Source organism: Struthio camelus, chromosome 9, assembly GCF_040807025.1.
Source record: "Struthio camelus isolate bStrCam1 chromosome 9, bStrCam1.hap1, whole genome shotgun sequence".
Taxonomy (NCBI): domain Eukaryota; kingdom Metazoa; phylum Chordata; class Aves; order Struthioniformes; family Struthionidae; genus Struthio; species Struthio camelus.
In genome coordinates, this window is record NC_090950.1 from 31224679 (window position 1) to 31244013 (window position 19335).

The following is a 19335-nucleotide window of genomic DNA, read 5'->3' on the forward strand; positions in this document are numbered from 1 at the left end:
GCAAGTAATCTGACTTAAGAAACGCAGTCTATTTGGTTTGCTTGTTTAAATTATAATAAAAAGTTACTTCATTGATAAATCTCTTTAAAATTATGAATAGCACAGTCTATTTATTACAAGTCTGTTTATTGCAGTAGTCTATTTGTTGCAATAAATCACTTCCACAGTAAAGCATTTCCATAAAGTATAATAAAATATTAAGTGTTCTTTTCTCTTTTTCTACAAGTGGTCTTATGCTTTAGAGAAACCAAACACTGGCAGTATATTTAATATTGCGTGGTCTATTGATGGTACTCAACTAGCTGGAGCGTGTGGAAATGGACATGTCATTTTTGCCCATGTTGTGGAGCAACGCTGGGAGTGGAAGAACTTTGAAATAACGTTAATTAAGAGGAGAACCATGGAGGTAATCTTCACAGTTCAGAGCTGTGCATTCTGATTAGTAACTTTCTAAGGTTTTCTTAATATACGATTTGAATTTGTAATCCTAAAATGAGGAATAAGAATTTCTTTTTTTTCATACATATATCGTAGGACCATAAAATGGTCAGAGGGAGCAAATGGTGTGAATAATTAGCAGTTGTACAGGAGATGGGATGCGTGTAAATAAGACTATACTAGCAGATGAACTAGAATTAGATCGCTCAGAAGTACCTTGTCCTCCAGAATAATGCAAAGATCATTGAAGAGCACATGAAATTAGCTATGGGAGGCCTCTTACAAGAAAGAGAGAGAGAATTTTAAGTGTAATGAAAGTATTTATGCAGAAAACAATATGAACGCGTTGGCTAAAACCAAAGAATCAGGTAACCTAAATTGTGTTACAGTAACCGTCAACAAAGATGAACTAAGTGTAGATGATATACAGGAGGTTTTCTTACCTTACCTGCACTCGTGAATTGTTGGTGGCACTGAGTGCAGTTTGTAACGACTAATGCTTTAGTAAGGTTTACTATATCTCTGTTTGTTAACGAAACTATGATGACTGTTGCTATCTTAATGCATTTCAACATAAATTTGGTTGCTGATCATGACTGTAAAGCTCTTTCTGTCCATGGGCTCTTCGAATGAAGACTTAGGAGATGAAATGCTTGGGAAATAAAGCATTTAAACAACTGTAGTCAAACTGAATGTCTACATTCAGGACACCAACGCTGAAAAACAAAATGATAGGAGCTTAAGGCTTTCTTTTGCACTTTTGCAGTTACCTCCTTGGTGCTTCCATGCCTTGAGAACTCAGCAATATGCATTGACCTGAGTGGGAGCTGCCAAGTCTGGGTACTGTTAGAAATGAGGCCGGCCCGAGGCCGGCCCCTACATGTGGTTTCTGGAGCTTACATTTAGGATCCTTCATTTGAAAATCTTGGCCTGAATCCACGTGTAGGTTACCAAATATCTGGGAATTAATACAAAAATATGAATTTTTACCTTCTAATTTGTCCTCTGTGTTCCCAGACACTGACTCATAACATTTATTTTGTGAACAGTGGGATAATATAAGATTTCCATTCCTACAAATTTTCCCAATTACACATGCAGTAGTAGAGACCAGGCCAGTATTTTCAATATCGAAGTGAAGTTCCCGAATTCCTAATTAGGCACTTAAATTTTCTTTGGTCTTGATTCTTTAATGTTTAATATGTAATTGGGAAAAATTGTAACAACAGAAATGCTGTATTACAGCTCAGTCCGGTGGGTGGGATAATATGAGTCAGTGTCTGGGAACACAGAAGACGAATTAGCAGGTAAAAATTCATATTTCTTCTTTCATTCCCAGACATCGACTCGTAACAGATGGGCTCTGTTAATAATCTCCAGAGAGTTTGAATATGCAAACAACCGAGGAAGTACAACTAACCCTGATTCAGAATTAACATTTTATTTCATTATTTTATAGTCATTTTATTTTATTCGTATATATTTAGGTAGGAAAGCATTGCCTACAAAAGGTTTCTGGCTGGGTTGATTTTTCACTCAGTACGGCAACAGCAAAATTAGGTATGAATTGCGGATTTGTTGCTGTGGTAGACACAGCAATTAGTATGTCTACGGAAATGGTTTCTAGACTTTCCTAATAATTGAGCTCAGTCTCCGTTCTGCAGTTCACTGCAGAATGGAAGAAATCAAAGAGAAGTTACCACCTTCAGAATGGTGATATCTTAAAAAAAAAAAAAAATGGTCGTAAGAGATCTCGTTAGATTTCAGCTGCTTCGAATCTGGGGGCTCAGAAATCTCTGGTTACAGACAAACGGTGATTTTACTGAAACAATTTGAGCTGATTTTCACAGAAATGGCAAAGGCACGGCCTGCGTACAAAGGTCAACTCTCCTAAATTTCTGCTCCGGAGTGTGGTAGCGTTAAAATATATACCAGAGATATTTAACATCTAGACAACGTATCTGTATCCCAGTCTTGGATGTAACTGAACTATTTTGATAAGATCACTGGAAGATTACATTTCAAATGTTTAAATAATCTGCAACTGAACACTGAGTCTTAAAATGAGAACTTTTAGACCTCCTTGATCATAGATGACTCTGTCAACCTCATGTATAATATTGTGCTTATACCTGGTGTGTATTCCAATTAAGCATTACTTATTCTTTTTACTTCTAAGGAATTTCATCCAGCTCTTGAGTAATTTTTATTTTCATCTCTCAACCTTGAGCATTGCTGCTGTTGTGCTGGTTTTTGTCTGTTTGTTTTTAAATAATTGACTCTTGCACTATCTTAGGTGAGATTAGGCTTTTGATTTTTTATTAGAACATCCATTCAGGAAGACAGACCATTTTTACAGGTTGGCTCTTTAAACACAAAGCAAATTAGCAGATACAAATATTTAATGTAAAATTATTTCAAAAGCATATTCAGTGTTTATGCAGCGTTTATAGAACTTACAAATTTACGTTTTCACCATTGCTGTGAAAGTGCCTGTTTCTACACAGGTATGTTCTTCTGCTAATGGCATAATAGAATCAGCATGTGTTTATAATAAGGTTATGATATTTCACTGGTTTGTTTACATTTCATTTACTGTCATTTTTTTCAACCAAAAATTTCTCTTGATTAGGTGCGCAATGTTATTAATGATGCAGTAGATTTATTGGAATTCCGTGACAGGGTTATTAAGGCCTCTTTGAACTATGGGCATTTGGTTGTTTCAACTTCTCTTCAATGTTACGTGTTTTCGTAAGTAATACATATTCATGAAGCTTTTTGAATTCAGGTAACCATTGCAAGATAGCAGCAGAAACTTTATTTGAAGTACTTTGAAGTTCATATGCTATTTTTTTTTTTTGAAATTAATTGAAATATTCTATGGAACCTAGGCTAATATACAGCAAAATATATTTGAGTAAAGTTGCCCTCCTCCTGTCATTATTTCTTTCAATTTCCTTCAGCTTCCTGCTGGTGCCATCGCTGCTAGTTCATTTTGCTACAAAGATTTTGCAAGCTTTCTTTTCAGGTAGAGGCAGCAGTAACGGTGGCTGGTTGCCAGTGTATTTGTTCCCATTAGGTGACTCCATCCAGGGGGACTTTGGCATGCCATTATTTTGGAATAGAATAGAATTAGTTCAATCTTACATCATGCTTTATGAACATGATACTCTGTCTTATATGCTAAAGTTACTTATCTGTTCAGTGAGATGACTAGTGTTGAACCGTAATCCCGGCTGTAATAGGATACACAAGAGAAGGACTCTGTCCTACCTCCGTAATATAAAAAAGTTGAACAGCAATTCAGAAATATTTAAAGATGTGTTTGTTTCATATAAATGTGATTTGGATGCTTACTCAGGTGTCTGGATCAGCCACTGCTAATGTGAAGGGATGAAAAAATGAAGGCAGGGCAGAAGTGTTATTGGATCATACTGCATGATTACCCATGTTACTTGGCTACCTAAATGCTATTTTCCTTTTGAAAACCTCCCATTATAGGAATGTTAAGTAATTAAAATGTATATGCTTTACTTAGCAAATTCAGCTTTGTATTTACAGTGATATGTGAAGATTAGCAGTTTTAATGAATGATGAACTTGTTTCTTTTGTAGTACAAAGAACTGGAATACACCAATTATCTTTGACCTGAAGGAAGGAACAGTTAGTTTAATTCTACAGGCGGAAAGGTAGCTTACTTCTTGTAATGCTCTTAGATTCTTTCCTAAAATGTGCAGAATTAGGGTGTTTGTAAGCAGCATGTGAAGGCCTAGCTGGTATAATGAACAGACCATTTGCCCTATAGTGTCTATGATAAGGTGGTGGTAATGAATGTTTTCATATGTTACATGTACATGTTGAGACTCTTGCTTATGGTAGAAAGTAGGTCTTCTGACATTACACTAACATCTATTTTTTAATGTTTTATATTGCTTTATTAAAGTGGAATATGTTTTATAGAAATAATCGTTAGTCTCCAATTTTTATTTAAAACATTGCCAGCATTACCAAATAAAAAGAAATAGTTTCATTTTTCTTATGTATTTCTAGTTATACATGCAAGAACTGACTCTTTTGTCTCAGTGTAAGAAATTTTTCAGCTGTATGTCCTGAAAAATCACTTGCCACGCAGACTTCTAAATGTGCCTTTGTAGAGAGAGAGAGAGACTTTTAAAGGACTAAGAAAAGGAGCAGAAGTCAAAAATCTTGAGTTCTGATTTTAATCTTAATTCTCTTAGACAATTGTCCCTGGACAACTGTTTTCAGCATAGTGCAGCACAGCGCTCACAGCGTGTGATGTCAGTGGCAGTAACACCATATGCAATAGCTGAGGGCTTAGCAATTGGCTTTTTGTTTTATGGTCATGGTTTGCATCCATGAACTATAGATATTATACTTATCAATCACTGTTACACATTATTCTCTATATTCTCTATAAAAGTTTGAAATGTGTTCCTGCAAAGAGGTTATTTTTTACTGAAGATCTGCATCTTAACAGAGGGAGATCAATTAATTTAAAGAAGTATCTTCCATTTACTTTACATTATAATCCAGTCATGCTGAAGAAAGAGATAACAGGTAATAAAACTATCTCACAGGTAGCTATAAACATTTCAGTTATGTCTCATATATACATACAGTATAAAATGAATGGCCAGAGTTCTCTTGTGGAATGATGTGTGGGGAAAACTGTGCAAGCCATATGCTTTATCATCAGGAGCTGTAAGAATTAAATCTTGTAATAGCTATAACAGAGAAGTAACTTGAAAATCATAGTGATTCCAGATAATAAATATTTTCTACAATGGAAAAAGGTAACATTCACATTAAAATTGAAATCATCCGTACGGAGCTTTCAGAATGTCAACTTTGAAATGTAAGATTTAGAAATTACATAATTTAACTAGAAAACAATTGCAGGATAAGCAGGATAGTAGACAATTACCTTCCAGTAGTTGAAACTGTCATCATTATTGTCTGTACTGTTAAATGATTTGCTTTTTTGTTGATTTTTTTTAGGCATTTTCTTCTTATAGATGGTGGAGGGCTTTATTTATATTCCTATGAAGGAAGATTAATTTCCTCTCCAAAATTTCCAGGAATGAGAACAGATGTTTTAAATGCTCAGACAGTATCTCTGAGTAATGATACTCTAGCAATAAAAGACCAAGCTGATGGCAAGGGTATGTTCTTGATTCTAATACTTTCGTGTTTGCTAATAATGCATTATGAGGTTTTCAACATCTTTGCATTTGAGTTTGTTTTTCAGGCTTAGCGTAGTTATGGTGAAAAGAAAGCATGAAGTGGAAATAATAATTTATTTATCTCTGATATAAAGTAAAGATTATATTTATTCTAAAAATGACTTAAAGTGATGGGTTTTGCTTAACTTTGATTTAAAAAATGAAAAAGAATGATGTATGTCTCTGACCTTCCAATTACATGTGTAATGCATTGGAGAACCATGGATCATATGCAATAAATACTTGCGCTGTAGGTTTTCACTCTCTTACACGTGATTTTCTAAAGAAGTACATCAGCACCTTCTTTTTTCCTGCTTGATTGCTGCTCTTAGGAGCCTCCAGTACATCAACGGTGATTAATTTTAGTTCTCAGATGTTCTTTCTTCCAAGGTTTTTTGGGTTTTGTGTCTCTACAGCATGTAAGTTTTATATGCAGCTGTGGTGCCCATAGCCATGAGGCTGTGATGTTCTCACTGTAGTGGTCCTGAAGACTCTCTACAGTTTCTGTTTTGGCACCAAAATGCTGTAATTTTAAAATAAAACATGACCAAGTTTTGCTTCAGGTAAATTTTTGCATTAATGAGGGGTACAGGATTATTTTCACTTAGCTTTTTTCCGTCCTTTGTTCTATCTCTTCAAGCAAATATGCCGTTTGCCCATGCAACAATTTAAGTTTTTTAAGTGTCTGCTGAAGAAGTGCCTCTCTGGAAGAGTCGTGGCACTCTGACTCCTGATGTCAGAACTGTGTCATTTATAGGCCACGTAAGTATTACAATACAGCACCGCAGTGTTATCTGTAGCTATATCCTACTGCGATATGGCCAATAAGGGGCTGACCAGTGGAAACACATGTGCGTGGGAGCTGTTGTTACCTTGGAATGAAGCAGTGGAAACTTCCTGCCAGTAGTTCCAACTGACAGTAATGCAACCCATACAAGCAATCTGTTAGTCTAGACTTAATTATTTGATTTCAAACAGTCTTCGAATTTTAGAATTCTTTATCTTGCTGCAAGGAAGAAGCTTTTTTTATTTTTCCCGTAGAAGAAACTTTTCATTGTGAAGTAGAAAAGCAAAAGAAGATCCTGATAATTATAGGCAGTGACTTAAATCTTTAGTAATGATTGCATGGTAGTTTTCTCAGACTGTAACCTGCAACTTATTTTACTTGAAGATTAGGTGGGGGAGGGAAGGGATGGGACAGCCTGTAATAACTCTTTACAGTATCCCTCCCCAGGCCAAAAAAAAAAAAGCATGGGAGATTTTATCTTACTTTTTTGTTTCGAAGCATTTTTGCTGCTACATACAGCCTAGGGATTTTTTATTGTACGTCCTTTTCTTTTGTGTGAGAACAAATGCTTTATTCCAATTTGAATAGTTACTTTTCAGAATAATAATATAATTGTGACGTGTATTTCATTTTGAGGGACACGTACTTAACGGAAAAATTATCAAGAGTAGAGACATTAAAAAATCTAAAGTAGCTGTGTAATAATTAAAATGGATTTTAATTAGTAAAAGTATATTTCGATATAAATTATTCAGGAGAAAGCAGTGGTTTTCCAAAATTTGTAACTAGATAAGTGAAAAACTGCATTTTATTTCTGACTTTATTTTTTTTGTACCTGGTGTGTGTTTGGGTGTGTATATGTGTATTTGGATATTACTTAAGATGTGTAAAACAGAGACTTTATTTTATTGTCCTGTTGATACCTTTCGTGCGGTTAGGATAAAAAACAGTAGAAGTACTTATATCAATGAGACTGTATTAATAATTTACCCATAAATATTGTTTGTTGTCTATATATGTATCAGTATTTAAGATGTTGAGCATTTTTTTTTCTTTTTTAGAAGCAAGTCCCACTAGTAGTGGTGAAAGGCCTTATGAATAAGCCAGCACATAGGAAAGCAGTTTCTTGGCAGAGGAAACTGTGGCTTATCTAGGCCTATTTGTTCTTCTAGATTCACCCCAGCAAAAGCATTTTTTCCTTTTCCCCTGTTTTGAGGGCAGGTCTGGTTTTCATAACACAGTGCATTATGGAAGCATCTCAGATCGCTCAGTTGGATGCAGGAACCGCTTTACACATGGTAGCCTGGAGCTCTCTACAAGCTAAAACAGAGAAATACTCCACAACAGAGAAAAGCATAACTTGTGCTTTAATGTAGTTACTCGGATCTTCTTTCACTTTCAGTAGTCCAGAACAAAGACTTGTATCTCTGCGCTTAGTCCTTCCACATTCTCTAATGAAACTGGAAGAGGGAAGAGGATCCAAAGGAATTGCAAGCCTTAGGGGCATTTTTTCTGTAATAGCAAAATGTTGTGTTAAAAGCCAGACATTAGCCATTCTCTTTCCCTGGATGTTTTAAAGTAAGAAAATAATCTTTGTTTATATTTTTAATTTAAGGATATGGATTTTAGGCTCTAAGAAATCATAAATAGATATTGAAATTTTCCAGATTAAAAAAAAATTCTTTACCGAACTACCATAATAAGCATTGTAGATTAAGAAGTTCATGAGGAGTTAACGAATTTTACTTGTCAATTGGGTATGATAGTTTTCTTTAAAACTCTCTTAATCTCACTTTCTGTTGCTATTAAAGTAGCAGCAAAATTGGTTTGTATAGCTAGATCAAAATAAATTTCTTGTAGGGAGCCATGCATAGAGGTGAGAAAAATACCACTTCTCAGGAACAGCTAATTTTCTTTTGTATATTTCACCAGCTGCCAAAAGCAGCACTTGCACACAACTTTTTTTTCCTCCTCTGCAAACTCAACCAATGCTTTCTGAACACCTGCTCTTACGGTTTTTTCTGCTGCCTGTATAACCATTGACCTCAAACCAACATCCTGTGTCCTATTGAAAGAAACACAGAGCAGCACGTTAACATGTTAACATCGCCATCCTTTGGAATGCAAGCGCATGCACCTCTTAGGTTTTCTACCTGCAGGAATCGAGTGGCGGGCTCAGGTGGGATATGTTATCAAGCATCTGAAGTGTTTCTGTCACTTATGTGATTTCCTTGAACTAAGGCTGAATCACGTGCCTTAAATTACAGTTGATGTTTTCATAATAATGTTACTGTTTTCGCTAAGTTTGAGTAGTCTGGCTGGTCCGGCAGCCGTCTGAACGTGTGTGTACATTCACAGACGATATACGTAGTATTATGAATAGTCTGTGCACAAATGTGTGTGCGTGTGTGCGCGCGTGTGCATGCAGACGTCCGCACACAAATGCACGCACACAGAAACTTTCTTTTTAGGAAAGATTCAAATACTAGTCTTCATTGGATATCCCAGAAATAAAGACGAGGTGGATTTTTTTTGTGGAGAGAGAGAAGGAGGGGAGTGAGGACCAGACGGATAACTGGATAACCATATAACGTTTTTTTTCTTCAGTTATCTACATATTTGAAGCTTTATCTGGAAAGCTGTTGGGTGATGGAAGGCCTCTAACCCACAAGGTAAGATGAAGGCTGTAATGCTTCTTTTTGATTGTATTTTGAAAGTAATAATCAGTAATGAAAAACTATTAAAGGCTTCTAATCTTAATACAAAGCAGTTTGACAAGCTAGTTGATTCTTACAAAATAACAATAATTAGATTCTGCATGCAGCGTTGATATTCCAAGGGCTGTACCGTATGTTGTTTTTGGCTGCTGGCACACATATCCCATGTTCATAAGAAATTGAAACTACAGGTGAATGGTTGTGTTACGCAGTAGAACTGATGAGTTGGGTTTCCTCTGTACGTACTCCAAAGCAACTTTTATTAGCTCAGGCCCATCTTAACACTGAAGAAAAGAGAGTCAAGGAAAACAGATTTGTCTTTGATCCGAGTTCTTGCTGTTTTTCTTTCAAAACCGACTGCATGAACTGTGTTTTACTTTTCTTCACCCTAGTGGTATACAAGAAAGGACTTCAGGCACTAAAGCAAAATCAGGCAGCTTCTTTGGAGAGAGACATAAGCTTTCTTCTTTTATGCTGCCTTTGCTTATGGACTGTCACTTCTGTTTCTGTGATCTTTTTGTAAATTCCTAACCTGCTAACACTTCTCTGTTGGAGATGATACTGGCCAGAGAGTGTTGCTTTAATCTGTCTGAAATTAATCTATATGGAGCTTCATTCAACAGAGAAGACACACATAACAAGTGCATTAAAAATCCTATTTTTCAAGAGTTTTGTCTTGTTTTTAGTGAGGCATTCATCTGTTTGAATATCACATGGTTTCTCTGATACAGATCCTCAGGATAAAAGTCAGATATATATTTTTTTTCTTTTTTAGACAGAAATTGTGGAGATTGCTTTGGACCAGAAGGGACTCACAAGTGAAAGAAAGATAGTTTTTATTGATAAGAATAGAGATCTTCACATTACTTCCGTTAAAAGGTTTGGAAAAGAACAGAAGATTGTCAAAATAGGTAAGAAAAATTCAAAATAACATTAAACTGTGTGCTAGCAGGAGAATAGTTTTTATCCAGCACAAGAGACAAAATAATAGCTTTTTAGTTAGTAGTGAAATTGGACTTGATGAAACGCTCTGAATAGTCCCGTGGCTTTCATAAGATAGTGATGGAAACTAGTATGTTTTATGTAAATTCTGATAATTTTATAGCAGTAACTAGTAAAGCAGTTGTTAACATTTAAGCACTTACTATTATATTTCAGAGTAACAAGCCAATAAGTTATTGGAGAAGCTTGTATTCCTCAGAATTATTCAAGCGATTTGAATATAGAATATTTCAGAAATTTTTCTTGACGATTCAAGTTCTTAACTGCACAATATTTTTAATTAAAAGCTTAAGTTCTGTAGGCAGATGCATGATTTGGTAAGTGCCAGGATGGAATCTGGCCATTGTTTTCATTTTGATCTCTACTCTCAAAACTAGCTCTAAAAAATGAATTTTTAAAAGGCGCTTTCTTTGCACTCAGTTAAGATGCAACAGTTAAGCTAAGAGGAGACATCGCTTCTAGTGTTTTATATCTTTCACATACTAATAGTTTATCATTAAAGCTTAAAAAGCGATATAAAACCAACAACACTGAGCTACTTTGTGTTTATCCACATCAGAAATGAAGACTATGAATGTCAGAAAGATACAAAATTGAATTTGGCTGAAAGTTTATAAGACTTCACCTTACAAATTAGGGAGTTAAAACCACTCCTTATAAAAGGAGCTAATAAGTACCCCAATAGTGAAGTTTCAAGAAGTATGTGTTTGTTTTGAAGATTCTTGTGGAAATGCGTAATATTCTGTTATCTTTAAATTAAGGAACAATGGTTCATACTTTGGCTTGGAATGACACGTCTAACATACTTTGTGGGATTCAGGATACCCGTTTCACAGTCTGGTATTACCCCAACACGGTCTATGTAGATAAAGATCTTTTGCCAAAAACTCTGTATGAAAAAGACGCAAGGTAATAATATATCCTTTTGATCAAAACAGTATTAGTATGTATTTCAAATATTCTTTCAAGTTGTTTACTCAGTTATTAAAGAATTATGTTAATTTTGCCAGTTGAAATAGATGCCAGGGTTGCAACTTCCAAAATTCTTTCTGTGTTCTTACTTCTTGCTCAGAGAATTAGGAGGAAGCTTTTTATAAGGTACACCGTGAAGTTTGGAGTTTAAATGGTAAGAGCACAATTTGAAAGCAGAGTACTATTTTGATGCACAATCAAATGTTTTAGTTAAACCTTTTGCAGTATTACCTTAGCTATTTTTGAAAACCAAATAATGGATCTGTTTAAAATATCTGTTGTAAATGAAACGTATCAAAATATTTGGTCACAGATAACATTATTTCTAGCTCAGCATGTATGACTTTTACTTCTGCCTGAGGGAAAATTCCTGTTAAGAAGTACTGGTGTCTGTTTCTCCTTTCTTACAATACTTTTTGATAGGAAATTCTTCAAATAGTACACCTGACTTCATAATTTTACTCTTAAGAATCATGGGAGCCCAGATTTTTTACTGAAAATATTACTAGAAAATCCAGTATTTGCACAGAAACGCAATTTGCATTTGGCTTACAGCCAGTGAATGTGCATAAGTATCATTTTATTTTTAGACCATATTACAAGTACCTGTTGAATGTAACTGTTGAATAACTAGGTGCTTAGATTTTTTTATGATTTGAAAATGAAATATAATCATTCTGTTCCTAATGTTCTCAGTAAGAAAGGAGTGAATGTTAACTTACCTGTCTTTCTCTACACAGCGAATTTAGCAAAAATCCCCAGATTGTGCACTTTGTAGGAAATCAAATAACAATTAGAAGAGCAGATGGTTCGCTTATTCACCTTAATATTTCGCCTTATCCTGCGATTCTTCATGAATACGTTAGTAGTTCCAAATGGGAAGATGCTGTCAGATTGTGTCGCTTTGTCAAGGTAATTTTTAATTGGTAAAGTTAAGATATAATTTCACTGAAACATTTTATTTATGTTTTAAAGTATTACTTCAGTAATAATTGCATATGAAATGTTAGGTGTTGTTTCCATTCTTCAAACCGTTTGTTTACTTTTTACTTTGTTGCTGACGATTTTTGGTCTGATCATGAAAATTCGTACAGTCCTTATTCACACCAAAGTCCAAATGGATTAAACAGAGATATTCACGAAAGTTAGTAAGAAGCGTAAGTTTTCAGGACTAGACCGTAATATAACTGATATAAAAATGTTTTTTATCTCCCCATACAGTTATCTAGTATTTTTTTCATATTTTATTTCACTTGCCTTTTCTTTTTCCTTCGCTTTCTTTTGTATGCATTTAGGCAACAGCAACAGATGAGGTGAGTCTGGCAGTCTTTAAAAACCAAAACCAAACCCCCCGCCTCCTTTTCTAAATGTTTTTCTGAGTTAGTCACGTTTTCTTAAGAGTGCATAAAAATTCAGCAGTCATGAAAAAAGAGAACAAGAGGTCAAAATCATCATTACCGCTAGGCTTTGCTAAAATTCTTAAATTCTAAGCATTAAACGTACTGAAAGTATCGCAAAGGAGATGGAACTTCTGAAGCTCTCATTTTCTTTTCAGCAAGTCCGTAGTATGTTCTACTAATAAATGCTTTTTTTTCTCTTCCATATGTATTACATTTACGATAAATGTACATTTATTGTTGTTACGGAAATTATGACGCTCTGTCTTTAACAGTGCAGTTTAATGAGATACTGGCTTTGGCAGTAAAGCCTTCCTGAGATGTCCCTGTTCCCAGTGCTGCAGTTTGTCAGCATCAGTGATTCCAGTACAGTTATTCACGAGGCCGGGTTAAGGTGAACCAGGTTAACGTAATTTTTTTGTAGCCTAAGCCAGCGTTTAGTTTCCACGAAGGCAGTGATAAAGGCACCAGTGCTGAAGTTGTACAAGTGGTGCTATGGCAAGAGCTCATTACTGGCTGAGCTGCTGAAAACTAATGATTCATTTAGCCATGCTGTCCATCACAACATCACAATTTTGGTAATGAGGGATTTCTGAGAATTAATTTAATAGTGGCTTTCTGTTGAAACATTTAGACCAAAGTCCAGGGAATGGCATAGTTGAGAAATGTTATATTGTTGTAGAATATTTTCAGGATTTGTATGCTTTGTGTTACAAGTCAATTTCAGTATAATATTAATTTCATGAGGTTTTGGGAGTTGTATTTTATTTTCGTTTCAGGATCAGACTATGTGGGCCTGTTTAGCTGCTATGGCAGTTGCCAATAAAGATATGGCTACAGCAGAAATTGCCTATGCGTCGATTGGTGAGGTAAGAAAATGCAGTTAACCGTTTCCTAGTTAAATTATTGCAAAACTGATTTGGTTAATTGATTTCCCTTATTCAGCTATCGTTCATCTCATTAACAGATTGACAAAGTTCAGTTTATCAATTTCATCAAAGATCTTCCATCAAAAGAATCAAGGATGGCTCATATCCTGCTGTTCAGTGGAAATACCCAAGAAGCTGAAACCCTGCTTCTTCAGACAGGCCTTATTTACCAAGCTATTCAAGTCAACATTAATCTTTACAATTGGGATAGGTAGTATTTCTCTAAACACGATATGTTTATGAGCTGTCTTATTGAGGTAACATTTAAAGTATTTGGATCATTTGTTTTATTCCAGATAATTAGCTGACTAATTTCCTGTCTGTAATTGCCCAGAGTTGTAAAAAGATCAAGTAAATCATATCACGACAATATACTAAAGAAGTAAAATGATTAATTTTTCTGTCCTATTTAGAAGATGCAAGTATTCTGTAATAAAAATCTGAAACATGCTTAGAAGCATTTTTAAATGACGTTTTACTTTTTCATGATTGCCAACACAGAAAAGCGCTTAGTAATACCTCAAACTGTATTTGACCCTCAATGAATTACAGCTGTTTTGAAATATCTTGTTGCTAAAAATAGATAACATAGCTAATTAGATTCCCAGCAATGTGTAGGTGGATAAAATAGAAATTATGAATGAGAAAGCAGGGTAGGAAGAATTTCTCCTTTAAAAAAGAAAACCAGGTTTTCTAACAGAATCTTATGAGGCTGTTTACTACTAACTGCACGTATCACTGGGGGCAAAAAGTTTTTTTTTTTTTTTTCCAGTGAGCACATATCTGTGTTTTTGATTATGTTGCCTAATATGTACTATCTAAAAGCTGTGTGTGTAAAAAGAGAAGTATTCCTTATGTCATTGAGAAGGAATCAGATATATTAGAATAACTGATTACTCCTATAATGGCTTATCTTTCCCACCTTTAAAATTTTCTTAAATGCTGCATAGCATATGCTCTGAATGCACAGAATGACCCTATTCGGAAGTAAAGAGATTTTTATAACTCCTGACTATAGTAACTTTATTGAAAATGATTCCTTTTGCCCCTTTTTATTGAGAATACTGAAGTCTATGCATTCTTTTCTATTTCCTTGAAATAAAAAGCCTCCTCTTGTCAAACTCCAATCAGGAGACAAAGTTGTCAACAGAAATAAATTGTTGGGTGTTTTTCCTAATGTGCATCATAAAGTAGACAGTCAGTATATGACACGTTGGCTACTTTTAACCTCCTGTGATTGATAATTATGTAAAACTGCTTGGCACAATAGATCAGAAATCTTTACCTGCAGCCCAAATGCTGTTGAGCATATCCTTTTTGCAAAGCCGTGGTGATTGTAGTTGTGCCAGAGCATTTATATAGCCTGACAAGCCCATTTCTGTTTTATTCCAGGGCACTAGACCTAGCAGTAAAGCACAAGACACATGTTGACACAGTTCTGGCTTATCGACAAAAGTTCCTAGAGGACTTCAGTAAAAAAGAAACCAACAAAAGATTTTTACAGTATGCAGAAGGTGTAAGTATTCCTTGGAATTTTTCGGCTTTAGGTGAATTTATTCAGCATCAGCTTTAGGTCAGCCGACTCTTTGTAGCCAGTTTTGTGCCAAAAAGAACAAAAATTGCTTTTATATTTTTTCCTTCTTGGTTCAAATGTGGACACAGATCTTATGATTTTACATCTGACTGTTAAAAGTGCAAGCTCATAGCTTGATGCGTGGCTATGTGGCTACTAATATTTGTGCGTATGTTTTAGTTGGAGGCACAGATATGGAATGTATATATTTAGTATCTGGCAAGGATTATACAAATGAAGGCACAGTTGTTTTTCATAAACAGGGAGATAAGCCTCAGTATGGCTGAATATGTACCCCTTAAATATTTTCAGCATTTTTATGTGCTCTTATGGATACTAATAATAACAATCCTTGAAGCTATCCAGACATATATTAAGAGTGATCTATGACTTGTTTTGCCGAATATGATAAATAGCTTAATACACAATTTCATCAGACCTCTGGAAACCCTCTCCATTATCATTAGGTCATTTCAATTTATTAGCGTTTCACAGATCTTAAAGACTGAGAAGAGATCATATGGTTCATAAGCTAAAAGTGTCTTAAACTCCGCTGGAGTATCTTCTGTGCATTTTCTTTTATGAGATGTAGCAGATGGGCACCTGAGACAGCAGTTTCACTGAGCAGCCCTTACATCCATGCTGGTCTTCCCTGCCCTGTTTCTGAGCACTCTGAGACTATAAAGAGAGATGTGTACTTTGGCTGTATCAGATCTTTCCATCCACTGTAGCTGATGGATCAGGAGATGCATCTGAGCTGCTAGCTTGGATCCTTTAATTGGATAGTGCCCATTAATCACTTTCAATAAAACTTAATTTGTAATGTAAGTCATTAGCTTTTAGCGCTTCTCGGGATGTTTTATTTCCTAAACAAGAATAAAAGTCTGCAAGATGTCTAGGCGCGTGATAAACAAGTCTGCAGTACTTTATCTAGGGGATATGGAAAAGATAACAGAAGAGATTACAAGAACTCTTATTACACACCAATTTCAGCAGCTAAGCTGCCTGGGTCTTCCATGTACTTTAGATCCAGCAAAGATCATGTTAATCCCCTAATGCCTCTGAAAGAGACTTTTTTAGATAATGCTGTCTTTAAATCATAATAAGGCTGTGATCTCTGGAAGGGATCCTAAGCAATAGCACCTTGTCAGCGACAAGGTGTGAGTAGGACCTTTGTAAGGGTTTCATCTCGCCGTCAGTCTTGAACATTGCGTCTCAAAATGCAGAAGGTCCCTGGAGTCAACAAGTCCTTGAGCTGTATTCCGTATTTGTGTTCTGGGGGTCTTGGCTGCTGGATCTGAAATTAAAAGGGAATCTATCCAGTCAAGTGGATTTGAAGCTCTTGGCTATGGCGTTAGCAGAATTTTTAGTGCCGCCTATCAGGCTCAGGTAGCGAATCTAGAAGCAAACAGTGAGGGCATCGAAGAGAAAAAGCAAGGTCTTATACTGCTTTTCCTTCTCAGAGAAAAGAACAGAAAACAGATTGGTCTCACTTTCCCTCTCACCACCTAAAATGTTTTCAAGCTTAAGCAGGGAGTTCTTATCTCTTTTCTATACTGCAGCTGAGACCGCTGATCTGCAGTCAGATGCAGAATCTAAACAATGTGCTTAGTTGTTATATCTCACATCTTTATATATAAGGTATTATGAACCTCATATGTATACTGAGAGTCCATGTCTTGGCAGTTACTAGGTGTCACTGGCAAGGATCATTGGCTTCACTGGCAAGTGGCCCTCTGGGCTAGATGGCAGAATTAGCCCTTAGGTATGTTTAGCATCTGTGTGACATCTGTTAAAGCAAACACATTCTTTCTTAGAGCTCCATAAAGATTTCAGTCATCAGATCTAAAGCACCTGGACCCAGCAAATGCATCCCGAACTGAAGGATTAACCTTTTCACATGAAAATGTGGGCATTACAGTTACGTCTTCCCTAGTAGAAGATCTTCCTGTTATTTTGTGAGTTAACGGAATAACAGCTACTCTGAAAATTCCCTGTGCAGCAGTTGAGATTTTTTTCCCCTAGCCCATCTTTGACACTCCTCATTCTCCTGCAGTGAGACTGAACTTCACAATTACACTTTTGTCCAATTTTTGGATGTTTTCTGTAGTTATCAAATACACCATGATCCACTCTTCCTTGTCAATCGTTTTTGGGAAAAAAAAGACAACTGTTGTACCCCACTGTACCATGGATGTTGTACTGTGTCTGTTTCAAGTTTCACTGAAATAGACTACGGTCGCTGAATTATGTTCTTCTACAACTGGAGAAATGCCGAGATACAGCTGAAAAATGTACTGATGTAGAGGACAAATTTCAAGTGGAAATCTGATTTCTGTTGTATCGGATGACTAATGTATATGCCATCATTTTACCTGATGGACTTTAGGTGCAGTCAAAAGATATTATGCCATGTACTACTGATAAAGGACTATGTTTTGAGTAATAGGACACAGATTGCATTGCATTTAAGTTAGATGAGAGGCAGTAAACTGATCTAAGTTATTTTCCTGTTTTAATGTTTTGTTACCAGATCCAATGAGATGTATTAATATTTGTTTAAAAAAAATCAAGTTTGTTTTATTTTAAACGTGGAAAGCGCAGAGCTCAGTTCATTAGAACTTGACATACATTCCATTAGTGCAAGCCAGAGCCTATGTGGGAAGAGCTATATAACGATATATACAGTCACTCAGTAATAGTAACTTCAAATTTTCCGGTTAGTGAATAGGTGTCTGTGTAACCTCTCTGTATAAAGTGAGTTGACCTCTACATACTCTTTCTGTTCTTGCAGCTGGAAGTTGACTGGAATAAGATCAAAGCCAAAATAGAGATGGAAATTGCTAAAGAAAGAGAACGAGCAGCAGCAGCAGGCAGTCCAGCAGTAAGAGCTGGTGTAACTGTGCAGCAGTAACTGTCATTTTGGTCATACTAACAAGTGTTGTGACTGTTTTTTACTACCATATATTGATTAAGTAAAAAAAAAAAAAAAAAGAGGGAACAGGAGCAAGAAATGGTGCAAGTCTTGCTACTTGTTGGTTGATGGGCAGAATTATTTATTTTGCTCAGTCCAGTTTTGAGCTGGAGTTACATTCTGATTCCCTAACTCCAGTGTGTAGTTACCACAGTGATCTGTGATACACGTAGGAGGGAAAAAAGGGAAATTTACTTTTGTCTTTCCATTATTGGCTTTTAAATTTTCATTGCCATTAAAATTATTTAATCTTAGTTGACTCTAGCTAAGTATTGAATTCCCTGTTTAAGCGTGCAGTGAAGTAGTTTAGTTATTTCTGCAGCCTCAGACCTCTGAAAAGCAAGTGACTTGTTAAACTGGCTTAAAATGAATTCAGCAAACTATAAATGTTGAAAATGGAAAAGGGAGCTTGCACTTGTAAACTGCAAAATAATATGTCCCTTGCAGTTACACCTAGTTCTGGTAATATATGTGCTCTGAAGTTCTTCAGTAGATGATTTCAGATTATTTCAACAACTCAGGTTTGTCACAGTAACAAACTATTGTTTTAATAACGAAGGGTATATTTTAAGAAAACGTAAGTTATCATGAAATAATTAAGTCATCACTGAAAATACGAGGGAACGTGCCCTGAACTTTGTTTGAAGTAACAAACAGCATAGCGAGTTGTTTTTGCAGTGTCTGACGCACGTAATTGACGATGATATTCAGCGCTTCCTAAAAGTTAAGGTATTATATTCACTTTTAAAAAAGAAGAGCTTTCCATGTTTCTTCTTCTGCCCAAAGCACTTGATTTTGAAATAGTTTGTTTCAAAAGTTTGTTGTTGTTATACGTGGGTTATTTCATCGATTTATGCTTTTCTCTGTCTTACGTATGAAAGTGACTGCAAATGTTAGACGCTCTTTGCAGGAGCCTTTTGCAGCATCAGGACATGAGTAGGTTATTCATAATTGACATTGTATAATATGTATGTTACCACCAAAATGTTGAATATCTGTATATATGTTGAATTTCTTGTGTTTAATATTTTGTTTTATGAGTCATTATATGGCTGAAATGAACCTTTTTGCATAGTTTGTGAATTTCCTAATAAAAGTTCAAATAAAGTGATTTTTTTTTATGTATCTAATAGATGGTGGATGAGATGATCTCCATTGATTTACCTGACTGCTAAATGAAACGGCAATTTTGATGTAGCCCCCTGGGCTCATTTGAAGCTCCCCAGGATTCTGGTATGCTGTGCGTGTTGCAAAGTCAGCACCTTCATCCCCCAGTGACTTGCAGGAAGCACTTACTAGTTCC

The 19335-nt window shown here is 35.6% G+C and overlaps 1 protein-coding gene across 9 annotated transcripts in view; it reads left to right on the plus strand.

Annotated features, from left to right (window-relative positions):
* The window catches only part of IFT80 (intraflagellar transport 80), a 60659-nt gene extending 41497 nt beyond the window's left edge, over window positions 1–19162 (plus strand). For all 9 annotated transcript variants that reach the window (XM_068954313.1, XM_068954314.1, XM_068954319.1 and 6 more), the window contains 12 exons: window positions 227–406; window positions 3071–3189; window positions 4053–4127; window positions 5458–5621; window positions 9076–9140; window positions 9961–10096; window positions 10949–11096; window positions 11900–12071; window positions 13336–13425; window positions 13524–13696; window positions 14878–15001; window positions 17853–19162. In XM_068954313.1, the coding sequence (XP_068810414.1) occupies window positions 227–406; window positions 3071–3189; window positions 4053–4127; window positions 5458–5621; window positions 9076–9140; window positions 9961–10096; window positions 10949–11096; window positions 11900–12071; window positions 13336–13425; window positions 13524–13696; window positions 14878–15001; window positions 17853–17972 (1566 nt within the window). In that variant the 3' untranslated portion in view covers window positions 17973–19162. The remainder of the gene's footprint in view (window positions 1–226; window positions 407–3070; window positions 3190–4052; window positions 4128–5457; window positions 5622–9075; window positions 9141–9960; window positions 10097–10948; window positions 11097–11899; window positions 12072–13335; window positions 13426–13523; window positions 13697–14877; window positions 15002–17852) is intronic.
* Window positions 19163–19335: the final 173 nt, after the last annotated feature.